At 54.4% G+C, this 21,876-nt stretch overlaps 2 protein-coding genes across 18 annotated transcripts in view; one reads left to right on the top strand and one right to left on the bottom strand.

The window, feature by feature from the left end:
• Window positions 1-253: 253 nt before the first annotated feature.
• DYRK1B (dual specificity tyrosine phosphorylation regulated kinase 1B) lies at window positions 254-21,865 on the top strand. 8 transcript variants are annotated; one of them, XR_008704269.1, is made up of 14 exons: window positions 937-1,183; window positions 2,445-2,608; window positions 3,608-3,727; window positions 3,818-4,006; window positions 4,380-4,527; window positions 5,391-5,677; window positions 6,353-6,499; window positions 6,586-6,726; window positions 7,015-7,050; window positions 7,135-7,330; window positions 7,684-7,790; window positions 7,886-9,547; window positions 15,802-15,885; window positions 18,973-19,410. XR_008704269.1 is itself a non-coding variant. In XM_055553447.1 (13 exons), exons 1-13 carry the CDS (start codon window positions 1,108-1,110, stop codon window positions 20,809-20,811), a joined length of 1,977 nt encoding a protein of 658 aa, XP_055409422.1. In that variant the 5' UTR covers window positions 938-1,107; the 3' UTR covers window positions 20,812-21,865. The 8 variants fall into 8 exon arrangements, 4 of the variants coding, with proteins under 4 accessions (XP_055409422.1, XP_055409421.1, XP_055409423.1 ...); XR_008704271.1 differs by lacking the exon at window positions 937-1,183 and adding an exon at window positions 254-412 and having other exon boundaries at window positions 7,015-7,330; XR_008704268.1 differs by having other exon boundaries at window positions 7,015-7,330.
• The window catches only part of LEUTX (leucine twenty homeobox), a 39,262-nt gene continuing 32,093 nt past the window's right edge, over window positions 14,708-21,876 (bottom strand). For 5 of the 10 annotated variants that reach the window (XR_008704275.1, XR_008704277.1, XR_008704272.1 and 2 more), the window contains one exon: window positions 15,664-16,096. Coding sequence is in view for 2 of the 10 variants with exons in the window: in XM_055553450.1 (XP_055409425.1) it covers window positions 16,056-16,096 (41 nt within the window). In the remaining 8 variants the exon portion in view is untranslated. Of the gene's footprint in view, window positions 14,732-15,663; window positions 16,097-16,412; window positions 16,666-19,595; window positions 19,670-21,876 lie in introns of those variants that run through there. The other 5 variants (XR_008704279.1, XR_008704282.1, XM_055553449.1 and 2 more) reach the window with 4 other exon arrangements.

Raw genomic sequence — 21,876 nt, 5'->3', positions numbered from 1 at the left:
CGTCTATTCACAGGGCGCTTGCAGTGCGCTGGGTCCACCGGCGTGGTGGTGGGAGCGAGCGCTCCCACCCGGTCGCACTGCGCACGCTCCTCTCTTAGCTGCCTCCTGCGCAGCCGTAACTTGGACTTCGGCGCTTGGGCGGGGTCGGTAGCTCACTGCGCATGGATCCCTGTAAGGTCCTCGGAGCGCAGCCGCGGAGCGCTGCCCTGGGTCACGTGAGGGGAAACAGCTTGGGGGGTGGGGGCGGAGTCCGAGGCGGGGGGGGCCGGTTTGTTGTGGTCGCCATTTTGCTGGTTGCATTACTGGGTAATCGGGGCCCTGGCTCGCTGCGCTCGCCGGATATCTTCAGCCTGTGGGCAGGACTGAGCTCGGGCTTCCCGAGCAGCTTGAGTTCCCTTGCCCGCGCCCTTAGGTAAGGTCGCGGCTCCGGGGGGGCAGCACGCGCTCTCGGGGAGGGAGGGTAGTCTGGGACCCGCCCTGCCTGCGTCGCCGCGAGATTTAGCACGAGGCCGAAGGAGGAGAGAAGGGGGGCGGCGGGCAGGTGCAGGCTTTGCCTGGCTATTCATAGTCAGATTCCTGGAAGGGGCCGAGCCGGAGGGAGCAGTCTTAGGAGGGGGTAGCGGGGCCTCGCTCCCGCCCTTTGTTTGGGCTCGGCTCCGCCGGCCGCATCGTCGTCGCCTAGCAACCGCTGTCCTGCGCTGTGATTGGTTGATCTCTTGGCAGCAACGACCAATGGCACGGTTGTTGCCATGGTAGGTGTGGACTGCCAAGTTCGGTCCGGCCCCGCCCGCCTGGGCTCCTCAGGCCGGGGCTGGCCTCCAGGGTGGGGGGCGGGACGCCGGGGTCCCCTGGGGCGGGTGGCTGCGCTGGGCGGGGCCGGCGGGGCGAGGGTTAACCCGCCCCTCCCCCGTCCACCTGCTTTCCCCTTCCCCCGCGTGCCCCGGGCTGACCCTAGTTTCCTTCTCTCCCCGCCCCTGGCGGCGGCGGCTGCTGCCTGCTGTTGTCACCCACCGGGCCGCCTGTCCCGCTTGCCCTCCCCGCCGCGGGGCTTGCCGGGCCGGCCGGGCCGGGACAGGCGGCTGTCTCCTCACCACAGCCACCACCGCCATGCTGGCCGCTCGCCCACCCAACTGGGGGCCCCACCGCGCTCCAGCCCCCCGTGGGCGCGCCAGCCCTGACCCGGGTATGGGGTGGAGGCTGGGAGAGAGGGTCCTGTTGTGGGAGGGCCCCGGGGCAGAGATTGTTTTGTGGGGGAGCTCCAAGAGAGAAGAGGGATCGTGGAGTGGCAGGGCTTGGCATGGGAGAAAGGACTGACAGGGGAGAAGGCCCGTGGGGAGAGGAGTTTGGTGTAGAAGATACTCTGGAAGGGGAGAATTCTGTGATATTTGGCGAATTTGGCTCTGGGGGACTTCTAGGAATGGGCACAGCTGTGGATTGACCGTAGTGTGAAGGAGTAACAGGAGAAAGGGCCCTGACAGGAATATTGGTAGGGATGGTGGGGGTAGGATCCATGGTAGGGGAGAGAAGGACGATCCACTCTAAAGCAAGGATAGAAACGCCTCCCCCTTGCTTCCCAAAGGAGTGGCCCTAGTGGGGGAGGGGGGAGCAGCTTGGAATAATGTGGAGAAGGGGCCTGGTGTAGCATGCGGGAACTGGATGTGGTTTGGGAAATTACTGGAGGGGTGGTCCCTGATGTGGGAGGAAATGATAGGGAAGAGGTCTTGGCACCACATGGGGAGGGTCTCCTGAGAAGGGTGTACCCTGGTGGGTGAGAATGCCTTGGGTTTAGGACTCTGTTATAAAGGGGTCCTCAGATAACCTTGGTGTGGTTGGGAGCTCTCTGAGGACCCTGATGTGGTTTTAGGGGCCTGCAGAGGAGTCTGCTGTGATTTAGAGGGGGCCGGAAGACTCCCTTGTGGTTTGGGAGGGAGCCTAGAGTTCTCTGGATTGGGGGACCTACTGGGAAGGGTAGACCTTGAAGTGGAGGGACCGTCATGTGGTAAGACAAGGTCCTGACGTTCAGAGAAGACTCCAGGAGGGGCCCTGAGGAGAGCCATAAGGAAATGGGGAGGAGAGTGTGAACCCAACTCCCTGTGCTGTCTGTGGTTTCTCTCTTCTCTTCCTCCCCCCAATTATTCATGTCTTTCTGTCCTTTCCTGTCACGGCCCACATTCCTGCCTGGCTCCCAATTGTTCCCTTTCCCGTGTTCTCTGCCTGCCGCCTGCTTCATGTATCTGGTCATCATTTGCCGGGGACTCTGCTGTGCCCCCACCGCCACTTCTCTCTGTCCGCTCTTCACTGCCACCTGTTGACCCCTTGCACCCTTTCCTTCTTGCTCTGGGCCCCGCCTTCTCTCTGCTGCCCACCTCTTTCCTGCTTGGCACTGGCCAACACATCCCCTTGTTCCATGTCCCCCCTCTCCCCGCCACCCTGCCCCCTCTCAGGTCTCAGCGGCGGTGGCAGCCGAGGTGCAGGATGCGAGAAGGCGCCCCCCGGCCGGGCTCCCGCTCCAGGCCTCGCTCCCCTGCGGCCCTCTGAGCCCACCATGGCTGTCCCACCGGGCCATGGTCCCTTCTCTGGCTTCCCGGGGCCCCAGGAGCACACGCAGGTACGCGTTCCGCTGGCTCCTCACCTGCCTGGGGAAAGGGGAGGCTGGGATAGAAGGGTCTTGGGGCCAAAAAAGATGATGTGGTTGCCCAGGACAGTCTGCCGGGCGTGAAGGGCGCCGTGGGAGTGGAAGATAGAGAGGAGTTGCTGAAGGAGTCGGGATTTGGAGAGCCTGGGCTCCCGTCCAGGCACAGTGGTTATTTCCTTAGGTTCCCCATGTTTCACTTCCCTGTTCTGTCAAATGGGACCCGATGCCTACCTCACAGCGTTGTGAGGATTAAACAAGTTCATGAAATGCAGTTGGAAATGCTGAGAACAGTGCCGGGCACATAGTAAACACTCAATAAATACTCATTAAGAAAAAAAAAATCCAAAGTGAAAGATCTGGAGGGGTTCAAAGGGAAGAAGCTTGAGCCTGAAGGATTTTGGAGCCAGCCAGGCCTGGGAGTGCAGGGTTAAGAGCTTCAAGGGTAGACTGAAGACTCTGAGCTGTAGAGCTTGAAACATGATAGAGTATGAGGATCCACGATCCTCAGGGTGAAGAAACTGGGCAGAGAGGCACAGAGAAGGGGTGCAGGGTGGGGAGGCCCCAAAGGGTGAGGACAAGGCAAGATAGGGAGCCCCTCTGGGAGGCAGTCCCTGGATGGATGGTCTCCACTGAAGGATGGGGAGGGTCAGAGCCCAGGTTTCCAACCTCTCCCACTGAGGTTTAGAAAAGAATCAAGGTGTGTGATGAAAGGTCAGGGGTAAATCATTCACTTCAGCAAATTGCTCATGAACACCCACTCTGTGTGAGGCCCTGCTCCAGACTCAGGAGAGGAAGCGAGAATAAGTCAAGTCTTTGTCCTTTGGGAGTTTCAATTCTAGTGGGGTTGTCAGTGACCAGATAAATAACCCCTGTGGTAATGGTGAGCCAACAGCCCACAGAGTTCGCCCCCTTGAGGTAGGGGTGGAGGCCCTCCCTCAGTGCCCACCGACCAGTCACTCTGCCTGTCCCCAGGTGCTGCCGGAAGTACGGCTCCTGCCGAGGAGGCTGCCCCTGGCCTTCCGAGACGCAACCTCGGCCCCGCTGCGTAAGCTCTCCGTGGACCTCATCAAGACCTACAAGCACATCAATGAGGTGGGCAGAGAAGCGGGGATACAGGCTGGGCGCAGAGGGGTCCTGACAATCTGTCACTCACCGCTCCCCGTCTTCTGGCCTGCTGGGCAGGTGTACTATGCGAAGAAGAAGCGGCGGGCCCAGCAGGCGCCACCTCAGGACTCGAGCACCAAGAAGGAGAAAAAGGTCCTGAACCACGGTTACGATGATGACAACCATGACTACATCGTGCGCAGCGGCGAGCGCTGGCTGGAGCGCTATGAGATTGACTCACTCATTGGCAAAGGCTCCTTTGGCCAGGTGCGGGATGCCCCTCACCTGACCTTGATCCAGGGGTTGGGAGGTACGGGCACCCCCTGGTATTGACCCCCACCCACAGCCAGTGGGCTCAGTGGCTTCGAGCTCCGCGCGGGGCCACTTGTCCCAGCGCAGTCAGTTGGTTACCTGTGCCTCAGTTTCCTTTTCTATAAAATAGTGCAAACACCAGGACTCCCCACATAAGGCTGTGTCCCGTGTGTACCCTAGCGTCTGACTGTGGGTGAGCACTCCCGTTTTGAATGAGTAGTATTACTGGTGGTGGTATCGGTGGGTGTCCTTGCTGGAGAGAGGGGTGGTCCCTGGCTCTGTTCCCTGTGCCCCCATTCCCTCACATTGTGACGGCCTGTGATCACAGGTGGTGAAGGCCTATGACCATCAGACCCAGGAGCTGGTGGCCATTAAGATCATCAAGAACAAGAAAGCCTTCCTGAACCAGGCCCAGATTGAGCTGCGGCTGCTGGAGCTGATGAACCAGCATGACACAGAGATGAAGTACTACATAGGTGAGGCCTGGGGCAGGGCTGCTAGGATGGGCCCCCCCTTATGGGCAGGGGCTGGGGTCTTCAGGGCAGGCTTGCCACTTTCACCGTATCCTGTTCACATGAGAATGCTGGTCAGTTGATTTGAGTGCTCACTAAGGGGTCAGGCTCTACTGTAAGAACTTGACACACATTAACTTGTTGAACCCTCATCACAGATTACCCACAGTTTGGAGATGAAAAAACAGAGGCGGTTAGGTGCCATCACTTGCAGCAGGTCACAGCGTTTGTACTCGGCAGAACTGTCATTTGACCAGGCGGTGGCCTCCAGAGCCTTTACTCTGTGTGCATCTTTGTCCTCTTTCCTATACTGATTCCTTTTAGAAAAATCAAGTAGATTGAAGGAGTCTTGTGTTTCTTTTAAAGGGAAGATACACATCCTTATGGTAAATGGAAAGCGAGTACCCTCTGTCACAAAAATAAACAGAACTGAGACTAAAAACAGTATTATAAAATGAAATGAAGTGTAGGACGGTGTTAAAAACCCATCAGCAGCAAATAGAAACTTTCTCTTTGGTTTAATCACAAAGTCTGACAGAGATTTGAAAAGAGGTTAACTTCCTGTAAATGAAATTGTGGACATATGAAAACGTTCCAATTAGTAGGCAGTAGAGAATCACATGGACAGAGGAGCCTGGTGGGCTACAATCCACAGGGTCGCAAAGAGTGGGACACGACTGAAGCGACTTAGCACGCATGCACCCAGCACGCAGAGCACACTCCAGTTTGGTCTGTGCTGGAGAAGCAGCCTCTCTGTGACTGTGGGCCGCTGGCCCTCGCAGAGCCTCAGTTTCTTGCTCGGCCCGTTTCCGCCCCCTTCCCGGCAGTGCACCTGAAGCGGCACTTCATGTTCCGGAACCACCTGTGCCTGGTGTTCGAGCTGCTCTCCTACAACCTGTACGACCTCCTGCGCAACACGCACTTCCGCGGCGTCTCGCTCAACCTGACGCGGAAGCTGGCGCAGCAGCTCTGCACGGCGCTGCTCTTCCTGGCCACGCCCGAGCTCAGCATCATTCACTGCGACCTCAAGCCCGAGAACATCCTGCTCTGCAACCCCAAGCGCAGCGCCATAAAGATCGTGGACTTCGGCAGCTCCTGCCAGCTCGGCCAGCGGGTGCGGCCCGGCCCCGAGGGCGGGGCTCGGTGTGGGTGTGGCCCGGCTGTGGGCGGGGCCGACTGGCGGCCTGGGTCCGCGGGGCGAGGCTAGGCGGGGATAGCCTTGTCACGTGCAGCCTGATACCTGAGCTACGGTGCTTGGGATGGGGCCAAGAGAGGGAGAGGGCCACCGGGTGTACTGCCCGAAGGAGAGGGGAGAGCGGAGCCTGAGGGGACAGGGCCAGTTTTGCCAGATTGAGGAGGGGGTGGGCAGAGGGGTAGTTGGGTGGCTGTGAGCCTGAAAGGCTGTGGCGCTCTGCAAAGTTTTGTTTACCCTGTGTTCTTAGCTGGGGATGGAAGGGGCGAGGCTCTTCAAATTTGCAGCTAAGATGATGCTGGTAGTGGCTTGAAAAGGGTCTAGTTTGGGAGGGTGGGAAGGGCCTAGGTTTGCCGGCTGCCAGCCCCTGGTGACTTAGAGGGGCTCAGGACCAGACTAGGCCGGCAGAGAGCCCTGAAGCCGATAAGTACGATAGTGGTGGTGATTCCAGCAAGCTGGTGCTGATAACAGGGTTTGGCGTCCCCCGTCCCAAGTGTTGGGGGCAGGTGGCTTGCCCTCGGTCGGCCCTCCTAGCTTTGGGGCTGTTCTCGTAGCAGAGGCTGGGACCTCTGATGGTTGCCCTCTCCCCTTCTCCAGATCTACCAGTACATCCAGAGCCGTTTCTACCGTTCGCCCGAGGTGCTCCTGGGCACTCCCTACGACCTGGCCATTGACATGTGGTCCCTTGGCTGCATCCTGGTGGAGATGCACACTGGAGAGCCCCTCTTCAGTGGCTCCAATGAGGTGTGCTCCCGAGGAGGGGGTGTGCTCCCGAGGAGGGGGTGGAGGCCCGGCCGGCCCAGTGATCCTGACGGCCCGCCTGCTCTCAGGTGGACCAGATGAACCGGATCGTGGAGGTGCTGGGCATCCCACCAGCCCCCATGCTGGACCAGGCGCCCAAGGCTCGAAAGTACTTTGAGCGGCTGCCTGGGGGCGGCTGGACCCTACGAAGGACAAAGGAACTCAGGAAGGTGCGGCCCCCGCCCCACGCCGCTCCTCCTACCCCGGCGGCCCCTCACTCTCTCACACTTGGGGCTCCCTCCTCCGTCTCCCTGCTTCCTCTCCCTGTGTCTTTCCCTGTCTGTCCTTTCCTTCCTCCCCCGCCCACCCCCTCTCTCCTACTACCCACCGCACAGCTCTTCTTAGCTTCTCTCTTTCCACTTTCTCTCTTGTGCCTCTGTTTCCCCGTGTGTGTCTCCCTGCCCCTCCTGCCCACTGACGGCCACTCTCTTGCCCCCCCTCCCACCTCCCCCTGCCAGGATTACCAGGGCCCCGGGACACGGCGGCTGCAGGAGGTGCTGGGCGTGCAGACGGGCGGGCCCGGGGGCCGGCGGGCGGGGGAGCCGGGCCACAGCCCCGCCGACTACCTCCGCTTCCAGGACCTGGTGCTGCGCATGCTGGAGTATGAGCCCGCCGCCCGCATCAGCCCGCTGGGGGCGCTGCAGCACGGCTTCTTCCGCCGCACGGCTGATGAGGCCACCAACACGGGCCCGGCGGGCAGCAGTGCCTCCACCTCGCCCGCACCCCTCGACACCTGCCCCTCCTCCAGCACCGCCAGCTCCATCTCCAGCTCCGGTGGGTGCTCAGTGCCGGACGAGGGTCGGGTAGCTCTGATTGGGGGGGTGTGGGGCGGGGAATAGCTTTGTCACCTGGGCCTTGGCCTAGAGCTTTGAAACTTCGAGATCCTGAACTCACACAGTGGGTGGAGCAGGGGAGCGCCGACGATCCCTGAGCGTCTCTCTGAGTTTGGGCTCAGATCTCTAAAACTTGTTTTGACTCTCTGACACCCAACTGAACCCTGACCCCTAATCTCACTTGTGTCTGATCCTTTGAATGGGCCTGGGCCATGAACCAGACTCACCACCTGAAGACCGCCCCCCCCCCCCTCACTTCCTTGCTAAGCCTCTCTCCTTCCTTGGCACTTCCAGGAGGCTCCAGTGGCTCCTCCAGTGACAACAGGACCTACCGCTATAGCAACCGATATTGTGGGGGCCCTGGGCCCCCCATCACTGACTGTGAGATGAACAGCCCCCAGGTAATGGGGTCTTGGGGACTTAGGAGGAGGGTGGTGGGTAGTCTGGGGCTTCAGAATCCAGGTCTCCATCACCCACCGTTGCTTTGCTCCTTTAGGTCCCGCCCTCCCAGCCGCTGCGCCCCTGGGCCGGGGGGGATGTGCCCCACAAGACACATCAGGCCCCTGCCTCTGCCTCATCACTGCCAGGAGCTGGAGCCCAGTTACCCGCCCAACCCCGATGCCTTGGTCGTCCCCCATCACCAACCTCACCACCACCCCCGGAGCTGATGGATGTGAGCCTGGTGGGCGGGCCCCCAGACTGCTCCCCACCTCACCCGGCGCCTGCCCCCCAGCACCCGGCTGCCTCAGCCCTCCGGACTCGGATGACAGGGGGTCGTCCACCCCTCCCACCCCCTGATGACCCTGCCACCCTGGGGCCTCGCTTGGGCCTCCGTGGTGTACCCCAGAGCACGGCAGCCAGCTCATGACCCTGCCCCCTCCCTGGGGCCCCTCCTGAAGCCATACCCCCCCATCCGGGGGCCCTGGGCTCCCATCCTCATCTCTCCCCTTGACTGGAATTGCTGCTACCCAGCCGGGGCGGGTGAGGCCTGCACTGATTGGGGCCTGGGGCAGGGGTTCAAGGAGAGGGGTTGAGGCTCACCTCCCCACTAAGGACTGGACCCTTGGCCCCCTCTCTCCCCTTGTTTTCTATTTATTGTACCAAAGACAGTGGTGGTCCAGTGGGGTGGGGGAGACCCCCCTCACCCCAGGGCCCTAGGAGGGGTGGGGGCAGGTAGGGGGAGATGGCCTTGCTCCTCCTTGCTGTACCCCCCAGTAAAGAGCTTTCTCACATGCCCGCCTGAGCGTTTGCAGGCCCTTGGCTCCCCTCACCCCGCCCTCAGAGGCATGGGGAACGGTGTTTGGGGAAGGGGTGCTGGCAGAGCTTTGTGGTTGGGGTGAGGCCCCGGTCCCTGGGGGAGTTATGGCACAGACATGGGCCTGTAGGAGGCGTGGGGCTGTGGAATCCTAGACAGCGATCCTGGATATGCTCCTAGCCCACACTGGCCTTTTCTCGGATAAACTGAGACCTTGAAAGGTAAAGGGCCAGCTGTCTATGGAGAACATCAGGTTCTGTCCTGAGAAGCCAGGCTTTGTGCAGAGTCTGCACAGGCGTGGTTCATTCTGCCCGGCGTTCAGTAGGTGCTGAGTGCATGTAGCAGGCCTTATTGGTGCCATCTGGGGGATGGCAGGCAGCAATGCGAACAGAATTTACATACCCCCCCCCCCCCCAATCCCCACCCCACTCACACACGCACACGTCTTGTGTCACTCATTGGAATCAGTGCTGAGCAAAATGTTTTAGATTCTCAGGCAAAAGGAAATTACCGGGGTTCCAGGTAAGTGGGCCTGTTTCCATGGTAATTTGGAAACTTCTGTCCCCCAACCGACCAATCAAGAGCCACCAGGTTCAAAGGATACTGGTGCGCGGCGCTTTCTGGGAAATGGCGTTCTTGGCACTCCTTTTTTTTCCCCGGTTTTCGTTGCGGAACTACAGAGCCCAGAATTCTTTACGCTCACGCGCTTAGGGGCTTCCCAGGCAGCCAATCGGCAGTCAGAGACGTCCAGGGCCCGGATGCTGGAGGCGGGCTGTAGAGGAGAAGGAGGCAGTGATTGGGTGATTTAGGCCAGACTCCGGAGAGTTGAGTCTCCAGTCTTGAGGCAGGTGGGTTGCGCGCTGTGCTGGGAGAGCATGCAAGTTAGGCGTTCGTGATCACGAGGTAAGCGGGGAGGCCCGAAGTGGCCCCACAATATGGGGTTGGTAGCTGCTTTGTTGGGTCCGGCTCGCGGGAAGCCCCAATCGGTAGGAGAGACGGGCAAGAGCCCGGTTATGGATCTGCATGTATTCGCTAACGGAAGCCGCTTGGGACGCGGAGAGAACCAGCCCGGCACCGGTAGGGAAACCTTCCTGGGGAAGGAGGTGCTGTCTGAACTGAGACCTGAAGACGGAGGAATGTTTGGGGGTGACGGTGGTGCGGCGGAATGGCTTGCGCGAAGGCAATGATGAGAAACAGGTGTGTGAATGAATCGCAGGTGATTCGTGTTAGTAGAAATCTTATTGAAAAGGGCTGTGTGAATTAGGTCCTGGAGGATTTTGTTGACTCTTGAGGGAGCTTGGACTTGTCCTGAGGGCAGTGGGGAACCTCGGGGTAATTTCCAGAAGGGAAGGGACCCAATTTGCTGCCAGCTGCCAGAAGAGATTGACGGGAGAGACTAGGGTCTGGGAGCCCAGGATGGCAGCCGTGGTGTCCTAGGCAGGAGATGCCAGTGTTGTACCATGGCAGGGCCCTTGGATGGAAGGGGAGGATGAATGTGGGTGGAGGAGACTTCCAGAAGGCTGAGTTCACAGGCTGTGTGGGAGAGGGATCTCTCTAGCACTGTGGAACAGATTTTGGAATATCAAAAATGCTTAATAAAAAGTATTTTTTGAATGAATTGCCGTAGGAAGGAGGTACTACTATGATCTTCCTTTTGTAAATGAGGTTACCGATGGTAGAAAAAATTAAATAACTTGCCCAAGATAGGGTTTCCCTGGTAGCTCAGCTGATAAAGAATCCACCTGCAATGTAGGAGACCCCGGTTCGATTCCTGGGTGGGGAAGTTCCCCTGGAGAGGGGATCGGTTATCCACTCCATTATTCTTGGGCTTCCCTGGTGGCTCAGACGGCAAAGAATCCGCCTGCAATGCGGGAGACCTGGCTTCAATCCCTGGGTTGGGAAGGAGGGCTTGGCAACCTACTCCAGCATTCTTGCCAGGATAATCCTAATGAACAGCGTTATAGTCCATGGGGTCGCAAAGAGTTGGACACAACTGAGCAACTAAGCACAGCCCAAGATTACATGGCTAGGAGGTAGAGGGCTCAGGATCTGTGAGTGAACCCACTGACTTAGCAAGGTGCAAGATGAGCCTCAAGACATCACAGGAGTCGGATCATGTAAGTCCTGTAAGGAATCTGTGATGAGCATAGACATCTACCCAGAACCTCTCCCCTGACCTGTTGACTGCCAGCATACCTCCTCTTGGATATCTAGAGATATTGAACTCCTGGTCTTTTCCCCAAAACGTATTCCTCCCACATTCTCACTAAATGTCAGCTCTATCCTTGTAGTTATTCAGATCAAAAGCTTTGGAGTTGTCTCAACTCTCCTTTTTGTGTTATACCCTAGTCCAGTCTATCAGCAAGTACTCTCAAAGTATATTCAGAACCTGACCATTTCTTCCCACTTCCACTCCTGTCACCCTGGCCCTGTCCACACTCGTCTCCTTGCTCCCCACTGTCTGTTCCTCACTTGGAGCCAAAGGGACATTCTGAAAGCCTGCATCTGGTCACATTCCCCTCCCTGCTCTTGATTCCGTGTGGCTCTATCTCACAGAAGGTAGAAACCACATTCCTCTCTGTGGCCTGCAAGGCCCTGCATGCTGTGTCCCTGTTACCCGTCTGACATCATCCACTCCCCTCGGCTTGTTCCCTCTGCCCCAGCCATACTGGCCTCAGGAACTCTGCACTTGCTGTTCTCTTTACCTTGAACCCTCTTCTCCCAGAGAGTCAAGGCTCACCTTCATCTCCTTTAGGTCTTTACTCAGATGTTACCTTCTTCTGGAGGTTTTTCCTGACAACCCTTCTAGAACTGGATCACTGATACTCATATCTGTCCTCCCTTTAACTTGGCTTATTGTCTGTCTTCCCCCATAGCAGACCATCAGGGCAGAAGCTTTTGTTTACTCCATGCTTTTTGTCTAACACATAGAAGAGCTCTTGACATGTAGTACAGACTCAGTAACTATTTACAAGATGAATGGACGGGTGATTTCATAGTAGTTAGCGATCCCAGCATCCTAGGGACTCTGCTGATCCCCTGTGCCCAGGGCTGCCTGAAAATTTGCTGAGGTCTGTGACATCCAAGGGGCATTTCATCTTGCCTCTGTTTTGTGCTCAGAATTGAGAATGCAGCAGAAAACAAGAGAGTTTCCCTAGAGAACTCACATTCTCGGGGGTGGAGGTTCAGATTGTTAACTTATCACACAGATATGAAATTACAAAGTAGAGTGTTGTGAGAACACTTGACAGGATGTCTCATCTGGACCCTAGGAAATGAGGTGATGAAGGATATTAAGTGTGTGTGTGTGTGACTTGGAATGTAGAGGCTGAGGGGGAGAAAGAGGCCAGACCATGTGGATCCTGTAAGGAGTTTGTGTCTTTACCCCAGGTGCGTTGGGAGGTTGTAGAAGAATGTTTGTTTTGGTTTTTCTTTTTTTTTTTTTTTACACTGCGCTGGCTTGCAGGATCTGTTTCCTGACGAGGGATTGAACCTGCGCCCTCAGCAGTGAAAGCTCAGGGTCCTAATCACCGAACCACCAAGGAAGTCCTGGGAAGCTGTAGAATTTTAAACAGTGGAAGGAGGCATGATCGGTTACGTGTGTTAAAAGCTCCCTTGGGCGTTGTGTAGGGGATTGAGGACTGAAGTAAAGACGCCTGTGAGGAAGCTGATTGCCGTGAAGTGGCTGCTACTGAGGAAGACCATGTGTTCTTTCCTGGTTCTCCCGGGAAGAGGTGGAGTCTCCTCCTCCCTTTTAATCTGGGCTGGCCTGTGATTTGTTTCGACCAACAGAATCCAGTGGAAGTGATGCTGTGCTGGTTGGGAGGGGGGCCTGGGCCTTAGGAAGTAGCAGCTTGTGCTTTTTACTCTCTTGGAGCCCTGGACCACCCCTTGGAGAGAGATGTGGAAAGAGGGAGGCCCAGTCAGCCCCCAGCTGATGTGCTACATCAGCCATGAGTGGTACCATCTTGGATGGTCTAGCCCAGCTCTCTGCTGACACCACATGGCGTAGAGATGAGCCATCCTGAGTCCCCTCGCCCCTCAGAGCCTTGTCCAAATTACGGAATCAGAAGCAAATAAATGGTTTCTATTTTAAGCCATGGTGTTTGGGGACTTGTTACCTGGCAATAGCTAACTGAGACAGATTTTTTTTTTGAGATCTGACCATTTTATGTATTAGTAATAAGTGTAATGAGAAGTGTTAAGTCACTCAGTCGTGTCCAACTCTTTGCGACCCCATGGACTATAGCCCGTTAGGCTCCTCTGTCCATGGGATTCTCCGGGCAAGAGTACTGGAGTGGGTTGCCATGCCCTCCTCCAAGGGATCTTCCCCACCCAGAGATCAAACCCAAATCTCCTGCATTGCTGGCAGATTCTTTACCGTCTGAGTCACCAGTGAAGTCCATATTATTATTAGCTCTTTTAACCCTCAGAGTCACCCTGTGTGGTAGTATTATTATTGTCATTATGTGTATTAGAAAACCAGGGCACAGAGAAGTTAGTGGAGGACCAGCAGGATACACATGGTGAGCATATCATGGCCATTACCAGCATCATGGTCACCAGCGTTAAAATCTCCATGATGGTTAAAGAAGGGGTCATAAGAGGAATTAAAGCGTTAATTCCTCCACTTACTAGCGATATGATTTTAGATAAGTGATTTCACCTTTCTGAGGCTCCATTTCTTCATCGTAAAGTGGAGATTATACTTGTCATCTCAGAAGGTTGCCATGAGGAACACAGGGTCTGTCAGAGGGCAGACACCTAACCCACGGCAGGGAAGATGATCTCGGCTAAGCACGCACCCAGGTGGGCTATGGCCGCAGGGCACAACTAAGCACGCACCCAGGTGGGCTGTGGCCGCAGGGCACAGCCATTCTCTCGGAAGGCCTAGTGGAGAGACAGGCGTCAGGTCCTTGGGGATGTTGTTGAAGTGCTGGATCAGGCCGCATCTGAAAAGAGTTAGTTCAGGACTTTCTTATTAGGGGATCCAATAAAGCTTTTTTCTTTTTTTAAATCATTCAAGCCAAGTTGAATAGGGCTTTCTGTTACTTGGAGCCAACATCTGGGTTTTGTTATTTGTTGATTCATCAGATATGCAATACTTTTTCGGTCGTTGTTTTAGGTGCTGGTTTTATAATAGTAAATAAGACGCTCAAGAGCCTTGTCCTCATTGGAACTTAACATTCTAGCGGGGAGAGGTAGATGATTTTAACAAAAGTTAGTATTTTTGTTCCTGGTGGCTCAGACGGTAAAGCGTCTGCCTGCAATGCAGGAGACCTGGGTTTAATCCCTGGGTCAGGAAGATCCCCTGGAGAAGGAAATGGCAATCCATTCCAGCTCTCTTGCCTGGAAAATCCCATGGACGGAAGAGCCTGATAGGCTACAGTCCATGGGGTCACAAAGAGTCGGACACGACTGAGCGACTTCACTTACTTTCCCTTACCTTAGTATTGGTGAAGGCCAGGGGAGGGGAATAGAGAGTGACAAGAGCTGCTATTTTAGGTGGAGGGGTTAAATGAGAGATCTCTGAGAAAATGCGATTGGAGAAGGGACCTGACCAAAAGGGAGGAAACCAGCTGTGCGCCTGTTTTGTTTGGGGGAAAAAACAGCAAGTTCAAAGGTCCTGTGATGTGCTCAATGTGTAGGAGGAGCAAAAAAGGGTGAACTGGAGCAGACTGAATGGAAAGGGGATGGGGGTGGGAGGCACGCAGGGGATCGGGGCAGGGGCAGGCATGGGAAGGACTTGATTTGATTCCCAGTGAAGTGGGAAGCAGTCGGAACATCCTGAGCTGAGGAGTGACGTCATCTCATGTCCTAGTGGGGTTCCTCCGGCCACTGTGGGGGCCCCTGGATGGAAGCAGGCCCAGCGTGGAGGCTGCGGCTCCGATCCAGCTGAGAGATGGTGGCTTGGTCAGCGTGGTAGTGGTGAAAGCGGATTGGGGTGCGAGTTGAGAAAGGGGCGGGTCAGCGACTGCAAGGTTTTCGCCTGAGCAGAGTGCTGTTTCACTGTGTGAAGGAGCCCGTGGTCGTGGTAGGTACCCCAGCAGGTACAGGAGTCCGGCGTTCAGGGGCGCCGTCTGGGCTGGAGACAGAAAGGTGGAGTTGTTGGTGATTTCATGGTAATAAGGTCCAGGATGAGTTCACTAAGGGAGGGAGTGTGTGGATGGACCTGAGATCTGGGAGTGGAAGCAGGGAGCCTGTGGGGAGGGGACGGTGGCCTGGACGAGGGTGTGGGGAGGCCTGAGCAGTCGTCCAGATGCGTTTTGAAGGCAGACCCCACAGTGGGCTGGTTGTGGGTGATGACAGAGAAGAGAGTCAACATGGGGCAGTGACCCCGCTTCCCCCAGGCCCTGTGGGCCCCCGCTGCTCTTTGCAGTTGCTGTTTTTGTTTGCAGCCGCCAGGCTGGCCCCGGGGGGCTCTTGCCTTGACTCTATGGGGTCTCCCCATGCGGTGCCCCACAGCCTTTCCGTCCCAAGTTCCCCAGACAGAAGTCGGAGTGCTGGGGTCCAGTGTCCAACCCCCTCCACCCACCGTGGATGGAGGACTCCTACAGTGAGGTCTGTGTGCTGCGAAGGGCTGTGGACAGGGCGGTCACCTCAAATAATCAGTGCTGGTGACAGTTGGTGTACTGGGGGAAGGGTGGGGAGACAAGGAAGGTGGGGGGTCTGGCAGGCTCTGAACTTGAAGGGCTAAGGTCAGGTTCCAGGAATGAGGGGGACCCTGGCGATGACTGCAGCAGCCTCCGGCCTGTCTTCCCAGAGCACCTGTCCAGTGGGGAGACAGCCTGACCACGGGGCTCACGGCGGGAAGGGGGAGGTAGGGAAGCCCAGTGAAGCACGTGACCTCGTTGAAGGTATCAGGGAGGACTTCCTGGAGTCGAGAACCCATGAGATGAAATCTGGAGTCAGATGGAGTCTGGGACGCAGGTGGTGACTATATAGCCAAGTCAATAGATACTTAAGCTTTTTCTGAGATCTACGGGAAAGTTGCAAAGATAATAGAGACTTCCTTCCGCTTCCCCCGATGTTAGCATCTTATTTAATTGCAGTACATTTGTCAAAAAACTAAGCAATGAACACTGATTCCTATTCTGCTAACAGAATTCACTTTAGTGGAAGAACGGGTGGAATTGACTAATGCTCTTCTGTTCCAGGATGCCGTGTCGCGTTTGTTCATCCCGTGTCCGCCGCCCTGTGACAGTGTCTCAGTCCTTCCCTCCTATGGCCTTCCCCGTCAGGTATGGGGGAGGAGGCCCCTCAGTCTGGGGTCGTCTGATGTTCTTCTCCTGACTAGACCAGGATTGTAGATTTGGGCAAAGAGTACCACTCAGCTGATGGGAACCCGGATCACTTCCTTTTGGTGCTGGCCGCCAGGTTTCTCATAGGGTTTTCCTTTTCCTTATGCCTTTTAGAAACTAGTCACAAAATCCAGCCCAGAAGCTCCAATTCCTGGAGGGAAAATACAAAGAAATTGTTTTCCTATGTTAAAACTGCCACAGTAATTGATAAATATGGGAAGACTCTCTGAGGCCTTCTCGGCATTCCGCCTGCTCATTTGGATTCCTCAGTGAAGCTGCTCAGCAGCAGTTGATACTGTGGTGTTCTAAGGATGCTTTTCTGATTTCCTCTTTCTTACGGGGACTCTTCTGTAGGGAGGTTTGTCTCTTCTGTCCCATTTATTTGTACAGTCATATCAGTGCGGACTCATGGATATTTTATTCTCTGCATCTAACCCAATACTATCGTAATTAACTTTTTCACTCACCTTGTTCCAGTTTTGGCCGTAGGGGCTCTTCCAGGTTGGCTCTGTATTCTTATTTTTTCCCTCGAGCACGTCCTTATTCTTCAGCACTTGTAAGATGTGCCAGTTCCTCTCACATTTACTTGCCCAGCCCTGGACTCAGCCCCTCTGCAGGTAGCCCCAGTTCCTCTGATGGAGGGTGGCACTGGAAACCAAGAACTGGGCACTGAGCGTGGTCATTGCACCTGAGGTGTCTCCGTTGTCTCTCAGCTGACAGCTGGGGAAATGTATACGCGGAAACCCATGTACACACACATTTGTATTTGTGTGTGTATGTATACAGACATCAGTGTATACAAATAAACCTATTTGAGTCCATAATGGTCTCGCATCCAGTCTCCAGAGGGTTCCTTCTGGCCTTGTTTTCTTGTAACTGCTTTCTCTGGGCTGAGAATCCTGGCTCAGCGGGCACTTTTTGGTATTCATCCTATGGGCCATCTTAGCACATATGGCGGGCCATTCCCGTTTCTGTAAGGACATGCGCTCCTCGGTTTCTGTGACAACAGTGTCCCCTGGTTTTTCTCCTGTGTCTTGCTTCTTTGCAAGAGGTTCCTGTTTTCACTGACCCCTTAAATGAGGCTGGTGGGGGGCTCTTCTCTCCTCCCGCCTCTGGGCCATCTCACCCTCTTGTGGTCTGTTTCCTGCCTCTGTACTGATGATGCCCACTCTTCGCCTTTAGCTCTGACTCCTCCCTGGGCCCCAGAAGCCCTCTCTCCATCCTGCCCTCAGCCCCGGGCCCCTATACTCACCATGTCCCAAACTGCAAACCTGCTCCTCTTCTTGGCCCTTGTCACAGAGGTGTCACACACCAGGCTCCCAGAGAGAGCTCAAGGCTTCATCCTTGATGCCGCCTCCCTCCCCAACCTGCATCCTACCGTCCTCCTCCAGGGCTTGACCACCCGCTCTTTCTCATCTGTCATGGCCCTGCCTTGGTCCAGCTCTGTCCTCTCCTACCTCGTCTCTGCCTGGCCTCCTGTCTCCCCCTTTAACCCACCTCCACTGGACAGCTGAGGGATCTCTGTGAAACCCAGATCTTATCACACCCTCTTGCTTGAAGTCCTTCCATATTTCTCCAGCGTCCTCAGGACCGAGTCCTCACGCCATAGACTGACACTGAGTGTGTGGTGTGACCTGGTCCCTGACTTGCTCCGCCTGTCCCCCCGACTGCCTGAGCCACAGATGCACTGAACTCACTTCCTCTCTTCCTAGAGTTCGGCCCTCACTCTCACCTGGGCCTCAGCGTGCACCCTCGCTCAGCCCCTTGACCTTCAGTCCCGCCAGCCCTGCCCATTCACATACACCACCCACTTTCTTCCCACTCGTATTATTTTGAAACACTCCCAGACGTCATCTGTAAAGATGGACAAAATGTAAAACCAGTGGTCATTTCTGCATGTTGAAAGTAGGGGAGAGGAGATTCACTTTAAAGTACTTTTTGCAACAAACATGTTTTTGTTGAATACTAACAGAACACACCAGTAGCTGTTGTGGGAGAAAGAGTTAACTAAACAAAAGACAATAATCACATTGTGTTTAAGAGGAAAAAACCTTTCAGGAATCATTTGTAAAATATCACCTAAACCATTCCACCAGGGCAGGAAGAGAACAGGGGTGTGTCTGTAACCTTCAGTCACCCCAGACTGACTTCTGAGTGCTTATAGGATTCCTTTCAAGGTCCCATCAACTTAGGGAACCTCTCTACCGTGAAGTCTTCAGTTATCATTATAAACAGAACTTAAGTCACTTACTTAGAGGGTGTTTCACAAGCCTTTGGAACAACTGACTTGTAGAAAAGGATTTTGTATGTGTAAGGGAAGGTTACTAAAGTATCAATACATCGGTGTTGGGAGAGTTCCTGACTTCCCCTCTGATACCAGACTACTGGGACAGTCAGTTCTGTAAAGGAACTGTGGGTGCGTCTGCCTTGAGACCTTTGGCGGTGTTGACATCTGCCTGGCATGTGCTGTGATAACCACCGCCAACATTTACATGCGCTGCTTCAAGCCAGGCACCGGTCTGAGCCCTCTGTGTGCATTAATTCAGTAACAACCTAACACAGCCCTTAGGAGGCAGCTGCTGTTATCCCAGTTTTTCAGTTCAGAGTTGAAATCAGTTGCTTCAGGTTGCATAGGTAGTGAGTGGCAGCCCTGGGATTTGAACCCAGGCGTACTATTGCTTCTACTGTCTGTGCCTTCAACCCTCTTCCTCTTGGGCTCCATTCTTAAGGAGATGCTTACATTCACAGTGGTTTTTTTTTGGGGGGGGGGGGCTCCCTTGCCAGGCAACTTGTGGGATCTGACGCTCCCTGACCAGGGATTGAACCCATGCCCCCTGCAGTGGAACTACGGGGCCCAAACCACTGCACCACCAGGAAATTCCCCGAGATGCTCACATTTCTAATACTGCAGTTTCTTCTTTTCAGAAGAGCTTCAAAGACTTTATTCTCCAGGTGCCAAAAATATTTTTTTCAACATCCCCAATTACTTGTGAAGAAAAACACTTAACTTTGTTTTGTTTTTTTAAGGGGAAACTTCAAACATGCGCCAAGGCGGAGAGAAGAGTCTAATGAGTGCCCGTGCCCCCATCACCTAGCTTCAGCAGTTACAGCACGTGGCTATTCTTGTTCCCTCCACATCCCGCACACGTTCCCTCCCTGCTCAGTTAGTTTAAAGCAATTCAGGTGTTTTATCAGAAGACTGGGCCTTCAAAGCAAAAGGGACCTAACTTCCTCGCCCTAAGTCCTCCCGCTGTGGGCACACTGACCACCTTCGCGAGCCCAGCTGCTCCCCGTGGGCTTTCCACATGCAGGCGTCTCTGCCGGTGTGACACTATTGCAGCCCCATCCCTGGCTCGTTCCCCGTAACCTGATCCCCTGCGGGCATTTCTCCACATGGCCCCGAAGCCTGAAAACGATCCCTTTTAGTGACCGAGGCCGGCCGAGTTGCCTGGCAGCCCGTCCCCCGCAGCGGGACATTTCACCTGCGTGTGGCTCTCTGCCGCGATAGTGGCCTCTTCCTTATTTGGGTTCGTTTCTGGCCGCCCCTCCACTCAAGCCAGGTCAGCCTCCCGTTACACCCCATGCACACCGTAACTTCACCTCAGCACAGTGTGTTTAACACGGTCTAAAGGAAACAGGGATCTGGGTACTTAACTGCCTGGGGGCTCCATGACTCAGGTCTGTCTGTGTTCCTGCTGTGTCCCAGGATCACCCAGCACCCGGCCTGGCGCACAGCAGGCGCGCAGTAACAGGAATGAATGAGCGAATGAATGAATGACTACCAGGGCCAGTACCTGGGGTTTCTCATGAGGGCAGTGGGAAGCCACAGAAGTGTTTCAGGCAGAACTGGACCCATATTTCTTAAACTAATGTACATATAAGTCCCCTGGGATCGTGTTAAAATGCAGATTCTGAATCAGTGGGTCTGGGGAGGGGGACTGAGAATTCTGCATTTCTAACAAGCTCCCAAGCGAGGCCAGTGCTTTGAGTAACAAGGGTCTTGCTGTGCTGTTCTGCTCAGTAAGGCAGCCACCAGCCACGTGTGGTCGTGGAGGGTTTGAAATGTGGCTTGTGTGGCCTGAGATGTACTTTAGTGTAAAATACTGGCCAGATCTCAGAGACTTAGTGCAAAAAGAGAATGTAAAATGTCTCATTAATAGCTTTTATACTGATCACATGTTAATATGGTAATATTTTGGATATATCGGGTTAAATAAAATATATTATTAAAATTAATTTTCCTTTTTTTTTTGATGTGGCTACTAGAAAATTTTAAATTACATTTGTGGTTCTCATGATGTTTCTCTTGGATTGTGCTGGTCTAGCCCTCCAGACTCCTCATCTCTAAGCATTTGTACATGTTTTTCTCTCTTTTTTGAAGCTTCCCTCTTTCTTCCTACCTCATTCTCAAAAGTAACCACATCTTTCGGGTCTCAAATAAGATGTCTCCTCCTCCAGGAAGTCCTCCTTGATCCCCCAGGGTGGTTGGGCGTCTGTTTTGGGCTTCTGCTCTATTGGTTTTCCTCATCTCAGCCCTGACTACCTGTGATACACGTCAGCATCTAAATGTCTGTCTCCCGGAGATGGGAGATAGGATGGCAGAGTAGGAGGACTTGAGTTCACCTCCTCACATGAAAACACCAAAATCACAACTGCCAAACAACCATCAACAAAAAAAGGACTGGAACCTACCAAAAAGATATTCTACATCCAAACACAAAGAAGCAGCCACAATGAGACAGTAGGCGACATGCTTTCATGATCTAAATGACTGTCTCTCCCTTGAGATCGATAAATCCACAAGGATGGGGACAAAGCCTGTTCTTGTCGCCACTTTATCTCCAGAACCTGGCATGGAGTCAGTAAATCCCTCTTGAATGAATATTATGCAGTCGTGAAAAGGAAGGAACTACAGGTGTGCGAGAAAAATAATGTTCTGTGAATGGAGCAAAATTCAGAAGATTCCATACTGGACGACGATACCATCCAGAAAGCTGAGAACCCGGCACACAGAGACACTGTGCGCACGAAAAGTGGTAAAACCAGCAAGTGGAAGAGGGAAGCTTTGGGGATTTGCTGCGCTGTGCACTTAAAATGGGTTTATTTTACTGCACGTAAATACCTCTGTAGAGCTAAATCAAAAAGGGGAGTGGGCAGCTCAGACTCCTCATACCACCTCTGGATATGCCATGTGAGGAGGGCAGTGCCAGCCCCTGGGGGCTCGCCTGTCAGGCCGAGGAGGTCTGGGCAGAAGGACTTGAGTCACGGAGCCAGGCGAGAGGCTCTGCTTCCCCTGCTGTGTCTCCACTTCTGGGCCTGGTGATTAGTTGGCACTTGATAAATATGTGTATTTTTAAGTTAAAATTCTTTTGGAAGTAAAATTAAATTTTCTTAAATGTCTGACTTCAACAACCCTGAAACACCCTACACCTCTGGATTTCTTGCTGTGTGTGAAGTAATGCATTTCTTTCTAATTCAAGCCCTTTGGACCTGGGTCCTCTTACATGCAGCCAAACAGAACTGGTGATCATGTGGTAAGTGAGTTACCACTTTTAGGAGTGTTAGCAAAAAACAAGGTTTAACTGAGTAAATTAAGATCTAATTTGCATTATTTAAAAATTCATGGATGGGGCAGCATTCTGTATGGCAAACCAAGAAGTTAACACAACGTAGAAGGCTTTCGTAGTAAGGACAGTGTGACAGGAAAGTTATCAGAAAGTTAATCAGAGGCAGCAGGCAGTGCCAGCTTCCCATTGGCTGGGCTTGTGGCAAGGCAAGAAGGAAGCCTCCCCTCCCGCTTCTGGGTAGTAAGGTGGTTGCTCTTCCTGTCTGGGAGTGCAGGGTACCCCTCTTCCTGCTGGGGCCAGTAATGCCATCTTCCTGTGGGGATAACACGCTGCAGGGTAGGGCATGAGCCCTCCCTCTTCAGGC

This window comes from Bubalus kerabau, chromosome 17 (assembly GCF_029407905.1).
Source record: "Bubalus kerabau isolate K-KA32 ecotype Philippines breed swamp buffalo chromosome 17, PCC_UOA_SB_1v2, whole genome shotgun sequence".
Classification (NCBI taxonomy): domain Eukaryota; kingdom Metazoa; phylum Chordata; class Mammalia; order Artiodactyla; family Bovidae; genus Bubalus; species Bubalus kerabau.
Note: the sequence above shows the minus strand (reverse complement) of the source record. Positions and strands in the feature narration are given on the sequence as shown.